The 14457-nt window shown below is 37.8% G+C and overlaps 2 protein-coding genes across 3 annotated transcripts; one reads left to right on the plus strand and one right to left on the minus strand.

Annotated features, from left to right (window-relative positions):
- Window positions 1-5285: 5285 nt before the first annotated feature.
- LOC110855268 (astacin-like metalloprotease toxin 5) lies at window positions 5286-8799 on the minus strand. Of its 2 annotated transcripts, none has more exons than XM_022103684.2 (5): window positions 8582-8799; window positions 8376-8510; window positions 7720-8016; window positions 5931-6071; window positions 5286-5560 (listed from the first exon to the last, which is right to left on the minus strand). In XM_022103684.2, exons 1-5 carry the CDS (start codon window positions 8688-8690, stop codon window positions 5331-5333), a joined length of 912 nt encoding a protein of 303 aa, XP_021959376.1. In that variant the 5' UTR covers window positions 8691-8799; the 3' UTR covers window positions 5286-5330. The 2 variants fall into 2 exon arrangements, with proteins under 2 accessions (XP_021959376.1, XP_021959378.1); XM_022103686.2 differs by having other exon boundaries at window positions 5288-5560; window positions 5863-6071; window positions 8582-8798.
- Window positions 8800-9265: 466 nt separating this feature from the next.
- On the plus strand, window positions 9266-11273 carry LOC110855269. The gene is made up of 3 exons (XM_022103687.1): window positions 9266-9472; window positions 10003-10435; window positions 10741-11273. The coding sequence occupies exons 1-3, from the start codon at window positions 9296-9298 to the stop codon at window positions 10962-10964; spliced, it is 834 nt and encodes a 277-aa protein (XP_021959379.1). The 5' UTR covers window positions 9266-9295; the 3' UTR covers window positions 10965-11273.
- Window positions 11274-14457: the final 3184 nt, after the last annotated feature.

Raw genomic sequence — 14457 nt, forward strand, 5'->3', positions numbered from 1 at the left:
AAAAACCCTGTTACACGTGTACACTAATTTTTAGCCCGACCCAGGGCTTATGTAATTGTCATGTCCGTCTGTCTATCTGTCTGTCTGTCCGTCTGTCTTTCGATAACTCTCGAACGAGTTGACCGATTGGCTTGAAATTTTTACCATATGCGTATTGGACAAAGTTAGGAAACGAGTTCGTAGATGCGCCAAATCGGTCAAGTGGTTGACCGGTGGGGGTCATCGGAGTGGGTGGGGTCTTATGCACCAAAATTTCAAAATCGTCGTAGAAAGCTGAAATTTGGCACAAAGGTTGCTAATGGCTGGTAATAGATAAAAATGAGTTCAAGTTGGGAAAATTTTCATCTGGAGTGACCCTAGGGGGTGACCCATACTGATTTTTCAAAATCGTCATATTGAGCTGAAATTTGGTGGAGAGGTTGCTTATGGGTCTTAATGGAAGAATATGACATGAAATTGGTAAAATTTTTATGTAGAGCGACCCTATGGGGTGACCCATACCGATTTTTATAAATTAACATAGAAAGCTGAAATTTGGACCAGAGATCCTTACGGCTTTCTCATGAAATAATATAAAGTTAAATATGAAAAAAATTAACCAGAGGGGCAATAGAGGCGACTCCCATTGGGAAATAGTCAAAGACAATGGATAGTAAATATTTTTAGAATTTGGAGCCTAGTAGTACGAAAGATTGATGCTAGTTAATGCAAAAATTAGTATAAAATAGTGGCACATAATTTTATAGAAAACTACTGATAAATATGGGTTTACAATCCCTGGTTCGGGCTAAGCAAAGCTGTACGGATAGGTTTTGATTCTATTGAACACGTGTAAGAGCGTTTTTAGTTTTGCGACAACACTGCACACACTATGTAACGGTTTCTCTGAAGTTAGTCACCCACATAAGACCACGTATTTACATTGTCATTATTATGTAGGTGATGTGGTAAAATGTTTTTTGTATTAATAACGAATCAATAATATCAACGAAATATTTGTGCGACTAATCCTTTCGATACCAAGGTGATAATTAATTTTATTCAGTAACCAATTTAAATTAGCAACCGTACATTTTACGTATGCGTTGGACGTCCGAGTTGGAGAGACCGCCCTGGTTGAAATCTTTGTGCCGAATTCTGCAGGAGTAACCACAACTCCTATGCATAAATAGTTATGCATAACATTAGATGCAGGGTTATGCACAATTTGACTAAGCAATCATGCCGGCCAATTTGTGCAGAAAGTTATAAGAATAATTATGCATTGAATTTATGCCGAATTCGCTATGCAGAAATATGTACCTGTAATTGTGCACATTTTCCACGACATATTAGTAAATAATTATGTATGGGTCATGCCGAACTTGAAAACATTCAATGACTATTTTATCAAGGAATAATTTATTCACATTCTATTGTATTGGGGAGAGGAATGACAACATTTAGCGAGGAGTTTATATTATAATATGTACAAAATTTAACATTTTCAATTACATCGATTTCAAATGCTTTTAAAATGTCATTAACCTGCAGTACCTTATGGGATATTGAGAACATTTTATATGGGATAGTACTGAGTTTTTTAACAAAAATAACTGCAGCTCTAAAATTAGGTACCTCAAATAATTGATGTATTACATATAAGTTAGATCCAATTTTAACAATTGAGTTCACTCTTTCAGATGTATCACGCTTACTTGAGGAAAACACGTTGCCACGCAATATGCATAAGTCATAAGAAAACCCGTCATTGCAAACAATCCCTAATTTTAACAATTCCTTCTTTTCCTGAGAATTAAAAGTGTACAACTGCTTGGCACCCAGTAACGTGCATGAACCCAATTTTAGAGATTTCGCGTAGAATTTTTTTCTTTCAGTGAGAGAATGGAAGAAATCGTAGGATGGCGCATGACGTTCGAACGATTGTTAACCCAATAAAAAAATTGACCGAGTCATGTAATCCTTTTTTGCAATTTGTAGACCTATATAGGTAGTTCCTGAAAAATAACTGTTCAGGACACCGTTATAATTTTCGAACTGAAATAATGAATATGCCCAAAGTGGTCCCCATTGTTTATCACAATCAACTGCGTGAGAAAGTAAATGAATATTGTAAGTACAAAAGGACCTGTCGTACAAATTAGGTATAAGAATACAAAAATCATGAATTAATTTTGCAGATTCCTCTAAGTTTACAGCACTAATTATATTTTGAGCCAGAATGTAAATTGCCCTTGCAAATTTAGAAAAATGTTTTAAGTAACAATCATTTAAAATTCCTTTTAATAATGGCACGGCCATAATCATCCACAATTTCCACTCTTGAGCTTTCCAATACGCCACATCCTTAAGCTCTCGAAGAACTCGCTGGCATTCCACCGGAAACTTACAATGTCGAATTCGCGAATTAATTTCTTCCTGCTTGTTCCCAATGTAGTATAATTCGCCATGACGCTTGGAGTCCAGCCAGGCACATGTTAAGGTCCGTACGACTCCAAGCAAACATGTGTGCATATAATCAAATACAAATCCTTCCACCATATCAAATTTGGGCAATAGCATCAGTCGCGATGCTGACTTGATTCCAAAAACTGAGGTTGTATTTTTCCCACTTTGAAGGTCGCCCTGCAGAATACGTAGGTGATTGATAAACTGACTATGGTTTCGGACTTGAGTTTTGTCAAGAGGGTCAAATATCCACTTATGCTTCCTGTCGTCAATCCAATATGTTTCGCCTTTTATTAGGCACCATGGACAGCTAAATTCTCCGTTAAACTGATTGATGCATTGAATCTGACATCTTGCAACAGAGTCTGCAGCAAACATTGGAAAATAAACTTTACTGTTGGTAGAAACATTATTGAAATCCCATGTGATCCCATTTACAGATAATTCTTTGCATTGATTTACAAATACTTCAAGAAATGTGTCAAAGTTTGGCTTAGCTTCTCCAAACCATATCCCCGCAAGTATTATGTGTTGTCTTCGTAACTTATAATCCAATCCATTAATAGAAATAAGTAGAGGCCACACACTGAACTTTGCTGAATTAAAAATCGCTACGCCATCTGTGTTTATGCAGCAGCTAATATCTTGTTCAGATAATCCCAATTTTTTGTAAGCTGATCCGTCCATGATGTCACGAATATCTTGCACATCTATCTCGCTTCGTCTGTCAAACCCTTTACATATTGAATGTCTCACGTTCTCATGTCGAAGGAGGGATTGAATTTGGGACCTCAGATCAAAAACGAAAAAGTATTTTGAATTTTTCTTTAAGTACGTTGATGTATAACGCGCATCACATTTCTTGCACCGAAGCTATCTTGATTTCGCAATTTTCACACAGATAATGTTTCTCCGTGAGGTTGAGGTCGATTCCGAGCGACTTTTCTAGAAGATAGCTTGACGTGGGAACAGTACTTCCAGGGGGCAAATGAAAATTCAATAAAGTTAGTAAGTCCATCGTAGCAGATTTAGATAGTTGATGGCGAAGTGTAAATCCAATAATCATCAAACTACTTTCCAACTCAGTCAGTTTTGCTCCTTCAAATAATGGAACTTGAGTAGATCTTGAATTCTTAAAAAAATATAAGTTCGTTAATTGATTTATTATCGGAGGAAAAAGTTGTTAAAAATCACTTGGAATGAATATTCGGTATCGCTCAAGTCATCGGTGTCGTCGTCCGAAATGTGTAAATTTTGCTCGTCGCCATATTCATCATTATTTGACAATGGGGTCTCAAATCGGTGTCGTCATTTTGTGGTATATCCAATGTTGGATCCGGTCTACTTCTCTTTGTTGCGTTCCTTGCATCCTATATAAAATGTGTATAAATATTTTCTCAAAAACAAATTGGAGGAAAATACTTAAAAAGAAGACAAAGAACAACTATTACGTGGGACATGTGGCGTCGAGAAGTTCTGCTTGGAATTTGAAATCCACCCTCAGAAGTTGAGGACCGGAAATAACTTTTATAATTTGTATTTTGTGACATCTTGACAACTTTATATTATTAAGGAAAGAAAGTGTGCGAAGTCTCAGTGTCATCAGAAATTGGGTAGCGGGAGAGTCGAATTGGGACGGCGTGGAATTATTCGTGTATTTAGTGATTCAGCATTTAACATTTAAATACCTCTTTTATCCAAGCTTTTTGCTATTTTTATAACTTTTTGATATTTTCATGAAAAAGTATGAGTTGCTTCTTAGTAGAATGGGTTAAGGAACCTAAAACATACTCGGTAGTCCCGTGCGAGAGCTTGGTTGACGGAACATTAAGATCCAAGAGCAAAAACCTCATTGGAGAAAGTCACGACCTACGTTTCGGGAAGCGAGTTTACTCTGGAACTATATTGGCAATTGGTAAGTTTCGTTATATTAAGGTGCTTAAACTAAACATAGCCATTTAATAGCCGGAAGTCAACAATAATTGCTTTCTGTCACTATTTATCTCTAAAATGTGTATTAGTTAATTATTACTGTCTTTATGTAGGAGATGCTAGTCCGTTAAGTCTGAAAGCTGACCAACTAGCCCAGGATGCAGCAAGTGAAATTGAACAAACGTGTTCAAAGAAAGCTGAAGACGGTCCAAAGGGTAACATATTGACATATTTAATTGATTGTATCGAAGTAACTCTAAAAGATTGTTTGAATAAATTATACAGCTGTCAGATTGAAGAGAAATAAAAAGTCATGTATGGCTGAGGAGAGGGCTCGAGATATTAGGGAAATTCTGGGCAACGTGGCTGAATGTTCTACGTCGCCTGTACAGAACAATTCACAGCTACAGATAAATATTGGAGAGAATAATCCTACACCGGAAGTGAGCACAATAGATTACGAAGGTAATTAACACCTGTAATACGTATTTTCTGCAGGCCGTTAATCATAATTATGTAACTCTTTTAATTTCATAAATAGAAAAGTATCGAACACTGAAGCAAAAGTATAAGAATCTCAAAATCAGGCACAGAGAGCTTCGTAATTCTGGAGCGGGTCTGGACGAGGTTAGCTAAGTTGTACATGTATATTCTAGAGTAATGCAATGATCTGTTGAGTTATTATTAGGTGGAGATCTATCCTGGAACCGGTGTAAAGATCACAGTTGGAGAAATGACATCAATAAAAATGGTCTCACATCAACCAACAGTATTGGCGCGAAATCTTTTCCGTCGATTTTTTTCTACGGAAGAGCTTTCCACACATTCGTTGCTCGGGAAAACATGCAACGCCAACAGAGACTCTGCCTCACTTCCGGCAATCGATAATATCAGGCGCGACGCCATAATGAGTAAGTGCTGAGGTTTATTATCTTCATAATATTATATTTTTACGGAGTTTTTAGGGAACTATAGAATGCCAAAGTATAACTAAAACATCTTTGTTTTTCGAACTTCCTAGATTGTGTTCTAAAAAGCGAAGGAGTAGAAAATCCTCCAGATAACTGCACCAGAGCCGAGGCTAAATTGTGGAGCAAGAAGAAACGTGCACTGAAGCGTGAAGTCACGAAGTCACTATCCGACTTTATGCGAGAAGAGTATCGCAAGGCACGCCGTGGACCTGGTATCAATAATATTTAAAGCAATTATATAATTATATTTATTAAACGTTAAAATAAATATGACTTTTAATTGTAGTACACGAATCGTAATTTATGCATAAAAGCGAGCCAATTCACCCATGATTTATAATGCACAAAACTTTCTGCATAAACCCCTCGCAATAAATTATGCATAAACCCTCCACAATATATTATGCATAAACGCCGCACAATAAATTCTGCATAAAATAGATATGCATAATTTGTTCTGCACAAAATTCGGCCAATTTTAGGCACATTTTTTCTGCAGGATTCGGCTTACCATTTCCTGCAGAAAACGACCAATAATTTCAACCAGGGCGGGTTTATCATACACTTCATACAACTTACTCCCCGCTTTTGAAAGCATCGTGTTGGAACGGCCATCCATTGAAAAAGCCGTCTCTCCATACAGCATGACACTGCTATAATCGAAGGGGTTGATAAGTAGATTCGGGTTTGGTGCGAGCTTAGCAAACTGAGACTCCATCCCTGTAATTGCGAATTAAAGAGATAATATTCATTAATTCGTATGTCGTACTGAACTCCTAGAAGTCCGGTATGAAGATAATACCAAGCCGTGTTAATATACATTATGACAAGGTGGTATTGAAAAGTAATACCAGCTGGTAAAAGCTCAATATTTAAGCTTTCCCATGTCGTATCAAATTTTTAGAGACCCATAGAGACACTTGATTAATGATTTCTGTTGTTGGATTAAAGATTGAACAAGGATTAATTTTTCTTCGGGATTAGATTACACCAGGATTAATTAAATAATTCCAGCTGTTGGGATTAATGTTAAAGACTAATTCATTATGCTATTGAATTCGGGGGTACGCAGTAAGAATTAATCAATCTTGATTAATTCTTGATGCAGGATTAGCCTCATTTTTTACGTATTTTGTTGCGTTTGGTGATAGCAATCAATTTAATCTAATCATGGTCTGCAGGATTTGTATGTAATTTAGTCAGGCTTCTTCGAGATCAAAAATTAATTCCAGATTAATTTAGGTTTGGATTAAGGATTACACAGTCCAACCATAAGTTCTCGTGAATGCATTTCCGGTGATAGATTGCAAAGTACTAAAGCTATCTGATAGAAATTTTTGTGGATGAACAAGGTATTAATATTGTTTATAAATCATAACTTCTTTTTCACAATTTCCTCCTCGGGCTTGTACACAACGCATAAGTCGTGGCGGAAACTGCTCGATCGCGGCACGCGCGGATTTCGTGGGAAAAGCGCCCAGATCTTAAGTAAGTGTGACCTCAGGCCTTGCACACTTGGGTGAGATTTAGAGCATATCTATATCTATTATTTTGATCACCAGTCATAATTTAGAGCATGAAGGTCTGCAGATGCTGAGCATCGTTATACGGATAAAAAAAGTCATGAAAATTCGTCTGAAGCAAGTTTTGGACAATTTTGGACCTTGCGCAGGAGCTTAGTCTTATTGAAAGGTCCAATGTTGATTTTCGGAGGGTCCAGGGTACAGATTATTAACGTTTGGCTCTAGGACACTCTGAAAATAATTCTTGGCTCCAACTTTTACCCTTTGCGATAAAAAACAGAGATTTCCTTTCTCCAGGCAACTTGCTCCCATTCACACCATGGTGATGACTTCGTATTGACTTCTGCATACTTAAACGGATGTCAGTCTTCCGTAGAACAAATATCTGGCCATTTCTTCTATTAAATTTTTCGCCAACGCTGAAAAGTCTGAAATACTTTTGGCACGAAAATTGGCGCGTACCACGATCGAGCAGTGGCCTCACGAGTTATGTCTTATCTAAAAGCCCTTGGACGAAATCTTGAAAAAGAAGTTATGATTTCTAAACAATATTAATACCTTGTTAATCCATAAAAATTTCGAACAGATAGCTCTAATACTTTGATATTTATCACCGGAAATGCATTCACGGGAACTTATGACCCCACTATGTATTAACCCTAAGTGTAAATTCTTATTCAGTTAATCACGATTAATTAATCGCAATAATTAATCGTGATTAATTAATATATGTACCCTCAGTTAATGCTAAACGGTAGCCATTTTAATCTAATACCTCGAAGTCAACGCCGTAATATAGCACATTTCTAAGAGTGAATAATATTTAAAACACAAACATCCCAAACCTGTTTGGATATTCGCCCAGTAAATGACCAAATTTTCGTCTCGGTCCGACCTGTTCTGCTCGTGAAAGAACCCAATCGCGTGGCCGAGTTCGTGAACCACAGTTCCCTTGATCATGCACCCTTGCCCCAGACTAACTGGTTGTTCCCCTTGATTTATCATCCCAACATTAGAGTAGCACCCCTGTCCAGCAAAGATTCTGATATAGTTCCTTTGAGAACTTTGTTTGGGTACAAATCGGATGCACGTTTTTGCGTGGTATTCTTGAAAGGCTTGGCTTATCAAGTTTGTGTAGCTGGCTGCAGAAAAAATACGGATAATGTACATAAGTATGTATACACTCTTAGAAATGGGATTACGATTATAACCAAAAAGTAAACGTATTTATATGACTCTCCCGCCGTGGTTATGAATTTATCACCAACAGGGTATAAATTAAAATTTATTTAAACTCTGGCGACAATTTAATACCAAGTCGGCGAAGCTTTATAATTAGTCAGCGACAATTGTAACCACTCGATGACAAATTTATAAGCAGGGCGGTAGAGTCACATGCGTTTACTTTTTGGTTATAATCGTAACCCCATTTCTAAGAGTGCAGTACTAACTAGATATAATGGAGACATATCATGCGAAATATTAAAGGAGACTTTCTTACAAACGGATGGATCAATTACGTAGGGTAATTCTCCCAGGGGCCACCTAAATTGGTCGTAGGGAATTGCATTTCTTCCGTCCATAGTGAAATTCTCGGGTAAAATCATGTCCCCAAATTTCACGTAGCCAGGAGCAACTACGTAAATGCATAAATATAAATCAAATTTTTAAATTTGCATAAAACAAAGATGTTATCATCTTACATACTTGGATCTCGAAATATATGTTTCCCATTTTCCAACGGTGCCCCAAAGGTGACCTCCAGGATGAGGAATAATGCCAAAATTATGATTTCCATGGTTTTGTGCGTACGCATTTGGTTTCAAAGCATGCAGGTAATGCCCTGCCTGACTTGGTAAGTGTCAGCTTTTATATATGTAGCATCCACGTGGTAACTCTTCTACTTAGATTTGCGAGTGTTCTCCAAGTGCAAAGGCCAAAATGCAAATTTTGCACACGGTACAATTAACAACGCTTTTTGGGCTAAATTTATGTACACTTAATCAAGTTCAAACAATTATGTATATGTAAGAAACTGGGAACATAAATTCTCAGTATGACTCGGTCTCAAAATGATAAGTGTTTTGTTTGTGGAGCAAAAATCAAGTACTTTGTTATGGCTAGACTGCATAATGTACAAGGAGATTTATAAGCAATTACAGGAGCCAATGTCCAGAGGACAGTGAACTGGATACAGATCAATTAACGGCACTCATATCAAGGGTTGCACATGCACCTTTTTTGTACTTATCGACTAATCTCTTCCATTACTGTGAAGTATTTAGGTACCAAATGCGCGTGTAGCTTATCAAAATTGATGCCCAACTATTGATCTGAGTCAGCTTGACCGACTATTTATAACCGGAGTTGTTTAAGCTTGATCTCAATCTAAAATTCCCTCTTGTTCCCAGTCCAACAAAGATGGAGAAACTTCTTGTTTTAGGGGGTATTTTCCTTCCAGCCTGTCTCACTGGGGGGGAGGCATCCCTCTGCAGTAATACTGTAATCGAAACGACGGCCACAATTTGTCCAGGTGCAGGTATCGACGCCGCGGCCAATGTTTCCTACAGATTTGCAACCATCCGAGATCTGGCATGGGTAAGTTAGACCTTGTCGACCTGAAACTCATATTTTCAACAAAAGCTAACACAAATTTGTCCAGCTAAAACGATTTTTTTCAACTCGTTACCAAATAATTTATGTAGTTGCATGGTACGAAATTTTCAAATTTAAACAATATACAATGGATAATAATCAGTTCTTAAATCATTGTAAATATGCCCCAAAACAAGCCGAGTGACATTAGGGAGATTGGGAAATAAAGGTTTTAGCTAATTAACACGAAAACGCTAACCACATGCATAATTGTGCAGAATAATGAGTAACTTAGCGTTTACGTGAGAATTTACTTTTAAAACCCTTAGTTTGCAATCACCCTACATATTGCGACTTTTCAAAGATTCTAATGTTATCACTGTTTGTCATGTTTGTTTGTGCTTAATTGTACACGTAATATATTAAATTTAACTGTCCTCTATCAGATCGTCAAATAGCCGTGGACCAGAGGGAGGGGTGTTTACAGTCTGATGTTTCTCGTAACCGTTAAATCTCAATTTGTCTGTTTCCAGGTTCTGACGCCGCGCTCTTACTTCCTCTCGAACGGAAATCAGTTCACGTACCGCTCCATTTACGAGTGCCTCTCCGGCCGCTGTGCCCCCGACCAAGCCACGATTGAAGGCATGTTCACAAATGTGGATTTCACCCTGGACGACATGACCGTTAAAATTGACGATGGCGCGAAATATATCCATTTAATCTGCACCCCACGCGCACTCACAGTTCAAGGGCTTTGGAACGTCATCACGTCGACTTTGAAGGCACTCCCTATTCTGGATTGGGACTCGATTGAGACCGCTCTCCACCAGGTGGCAGTCTTGTACCCGACGCTACCCACCTTAATTCAAGAATTTGCCCGGTTTTCATGCCACCCGCATCCGCTCTGTCTTCCTCAGATAATCGACACCCCATTCTGCTCGAAGGGGACACGCCCATCATACTTGCGTAAGTTTTAGTCAAGTTAGTTTTTATGTAAAACGTCGTTAGAAATAAAGTGATTTTGACTTGTGGGAAAGGAGCGTTCAAATATTACGTCAGCAAAATTGTGGGTTTTCGGTCATCTGTCTTGCTCGTGTAATGCTTCACAAGAGTAGGATAAAGGCGGTTAAGTGGTCTAAAAATCGGTTTTTCTTATCACGTAATATACGAACGTTCCCAAATTATTGTTCATTTTTACCATATGCATTTTATCAAAATCATTTTCCAATTTTCTCTAACCAAAATTTTGGTTTTGTATTTGATTTTTATAGAACGATGGGACGCCGTGATTTCATGGACGGACCATATCTCCGACACGACCGGAACCGGAACTGGGTTTATGTTGTCGAATTGCATAAACGAGAAGGGGGCGTGGTCCGTCATGTCCCAAGTACCGCAACAAGGACGCGATAGCATTGACGAGTTTTGGCAAATACCAACCAACCAGACCTTCAACCCAGCGTATTACACGTGGCAAAACTACAACTACTTGTGATAAGCAGGCAAACCAAACTTCATTCAAGGAAAATTATGAATTGCGTATCGTATATAGTTCTCTGATAAAATCAATAAACAAATTTTGAATTTCAATAGTGAAGGTATTTTCAATATTTCCATTTACAATTTTATGTACTTAAACCTTATCAGATTTTGTGTTGAAAATATTTTTTGTGTTATTGTGAACTAGATATAATCAATTTAGATAACATAAAATGCGATCAACTACATAATATGGTGTCTGAGTGTGAACAAGATATGTTATTTAATGTACCTAGTAAAACATACTTTTAAATTATTCGGGAAATATTTTACGTGGGTGCTGAAATGTTACATACATATCTTAGGTTTTTTGATGCATTCTGTTTTGCCCTTGACGCGTGTTTTGGGTTCTTTTGTTTTGGTACAGACCCGTTGCTCGGTTCTAGATCGGACAAAAAGTCCTCTTTTGTGGGCAGGAAGGATCGTGCACGCGCTCTTCCCTACTTTTGCACGGAGTCATGTGAAATTTTAAACTTTGTCCTAGAGATGCGAAATTTGGCATGCACATGCACCAACATATGCTGCATCATAATATAACATCAATTCCCGTTCCGTTCGCTATGAATTTTTCAGGAAAAATCAAAAATCAAACGGAATAGTGGTGACATTTGGTTTTTGATTTTTCCTGAAAAATTTATAGCGAACGGAACGGGAATTGATGTTATATTATGATGCAGCATATGTTGGTGCATGTGCATGCCAAATTTCGCATCTCTAGGACAAAGTTTAAAATTTCACATGACTCCGTGCAAAAGTAGGGAAGAGCGCGTGCACGATCCTTCCTGCCCACAAAAGAGGACTTTTTGTCCGGTCCAGATAGGAGCAACGGGTCTTGTAAGTTACCAGAAATATTTTTAATTAATTCATCGTGTGATAAAGTTACTGATAGAATCAATGACGAGTCATGGCCGTAGTTAGCATACCTCTGAGAATGGTGGTGGTTCACCGAATGAAATAAATTTATATCGACAAGTTTTGCAATTTTTATATTTATTTAATATTCAAAAAACTACGTGCAAATGCTTATGTATAAGGACATAAACTTCTTACCTAGCCAACGTTGGATTTATTAAATGGCACATGTGCAATTAATTCTTAATCCGTCACTTATTTATCATTAAACATTCTCTACACTTCATAACGAATATTCCCATTAATTCGCACACATTTTTATTATTTTAATGACATGGTGGGGTAGTTAAGTTATCTATGCAAAAAGCAGCTAAGTTTTTTTTTATCTGTCATCGTCAAATATACGTCTAGGTTCATAAATTATACTAACATCGACGTGTCAGCGGGAACCATAGGTGTTCATATGTACTTGTAATACTTATGGAGATAATTGTGTGTATCTATTCTGCACTATTGCTTAGCGTGTTCCCCTCTTTATCAGTAGAAGTTGCATGGTCTGGCTTAAGCAAAAATCCTGGATTACTAATGGAGTCCCTCTGTCGACGAAATTTGTTCCAAACTTGATCTTCATAATGGAACATGCTTTCAGATCTTTCTTGATAGTTGATCTTCGCGGTTCTTTCCGAATTCTCCGTTTAATATTTTGCATTACCCTGGCTGAAGAACTGAATACGTATGACGCCAAGGTGAAGACGAGGATGTTGACGATTATGGTGTTCTGTACAATAAGGGGCACAACAAGAAAGCCAGGCATGGGGATATCATTATGCATCTGTATGCAGACATACTGAGAAAGAATTTGGAGTGATGGAGCGAGTGTAATGAGAGAAGGTACAAGTACTGGCTTTAGCCACTCGTTAAGATGCTTTTCCAATACCTGTATTCCTCGGTATTTTTGAATAACCTGGTTTACATCGTCAAGACTAACGGAGGCCAGGATTTGACTGAAATTAGGTTAAATTAGTTAAAAGTTGTTACAGTAAATATTTTAATTTGGAGGTTTTAGTGGAAAGCGCTAAATCTTTCAATTATAAGAATAATATATTTGTCGTCGTAATGCAGGTGAGCAAAAACTGAATACGACCATTCTAGACGCCTTGCTCGTTTTTCCGATTACTTAACATGGCTGATCCAATCAGGGTAAGGAGAACCCCGGGGTTTTGCTATTGAAAACCCATAACCGGGGGTTTTACCTGGGCTTTGCGGGTAGTCGGGGCAAACTGAGTCAGTGTTTCATGTATGATGTTCAGAAATTAATGAACAAAATCAGTTATTCAGTAATTTCGCAACAAAACTTTTAATTAATTATATTTTAATAGGTAGTTAATTTGTTGAACTGCTAGTAATGCCCTGTTATCATATTTTGTAAAATTTGAAAACCCCGACTACCCCGACTACCCGTGGGCATTGCTCAAATTTGCTACCCCAAAACCCCATAAACCCGGGGTAGCATACCCTGCACCTAATTTGTATTTAGAACAATTTTGTGCAAAATTTTAGTCATACAGATTTTCGTTGATTCATACCTGTTAAGAATCCGGAAGTAGGTCTGCAATGTTACGACGCTGACAAAAATCCCAAAAAAACTCCACACAGTTCCAGTAATGAAGAATTGTAAGCCGATCCAAAGTTCGAACAAGGGAATAATGATCGCAGGTCCGTACCATACTATTCCTTCACACTGGTTGGAGAGTGATAAGAGGAACGGCGGCGTGCATGGTCTTACCAGTATAAGGGCGAATGCTGCCATGGGAACAGCAATCACACTGAAGTGAGCCACATGCATGAATAACGCCATTGCTCTCGCCAAAAGTGACATTTTCATATTTTCACGATCTGCAATAATGAAACAGTTGATAAAAATACTTCTCACTTACTACATAAAACCTTTCTTAAAACTATGTTGAACCCTGTTTCTAGATATGTTTAATATCTGCGGTCCTCAGAGCAGATCGGACGTTATCATAAAGATCAAATAATATTAAAAAATGGATTATGTAGCAAAACGATTTGTTTAGTAGACGTAATGCAAAGTGTAAAGCGATAACTCTTAAATAACATTTTACCAAGATCTCTGAATTATAAAAAATAAAAATGGTATATCTGCCATATTTGTGAGAAGTACCTTTCAAAACCTTGGTTTCAAAGTCCATAAAAGCATTAAGTACTTGTACGGGGGTCATTTCCAAGTTGTAATTCCATTGCCCCACAGGTAAACAGTACGTCATGAAGAAGACTATCCCAATTATCCTAGCTGCCGCAGAATGGTTGCCCATTATCAGGCCAAGCAAGAGTGTCGACATATATGCCAAAATTATGAGGCACATCAACCGATGGCGCATACCACATTCTCCATCTGTCACTTTAAACAGACGTCGTGTTTCCGGATTGAAATCATACGGGAAAGTTTTCAAATAGCTACAAAGGGCTAAGTGTCGCTTTAGAAAGGGAGAAAACAGGGTGGTGTACATTATATTTATCGAGACAGATTTATGCTCATTTGACCCGGAAGCTCAAAGTTTGTCAGGGTTTCGAGC

This window comes from Folsomia candida, unplaced genomic scaffold (genome assembly GCF_002217175.1).
Source record: "Folsomia candida strain VU population unplaced genomic scaffold, ASM221717v1 Fcan01_Sc012, whole genome shotgun sequence".
Taxonomy (NCBI): domain Eukaryota; kingdom Metazoa; phylum Arthropoda; class Collembola; order Entomobryomorpha; family Isotomidae; genus Folsomia; species Folsomia candida.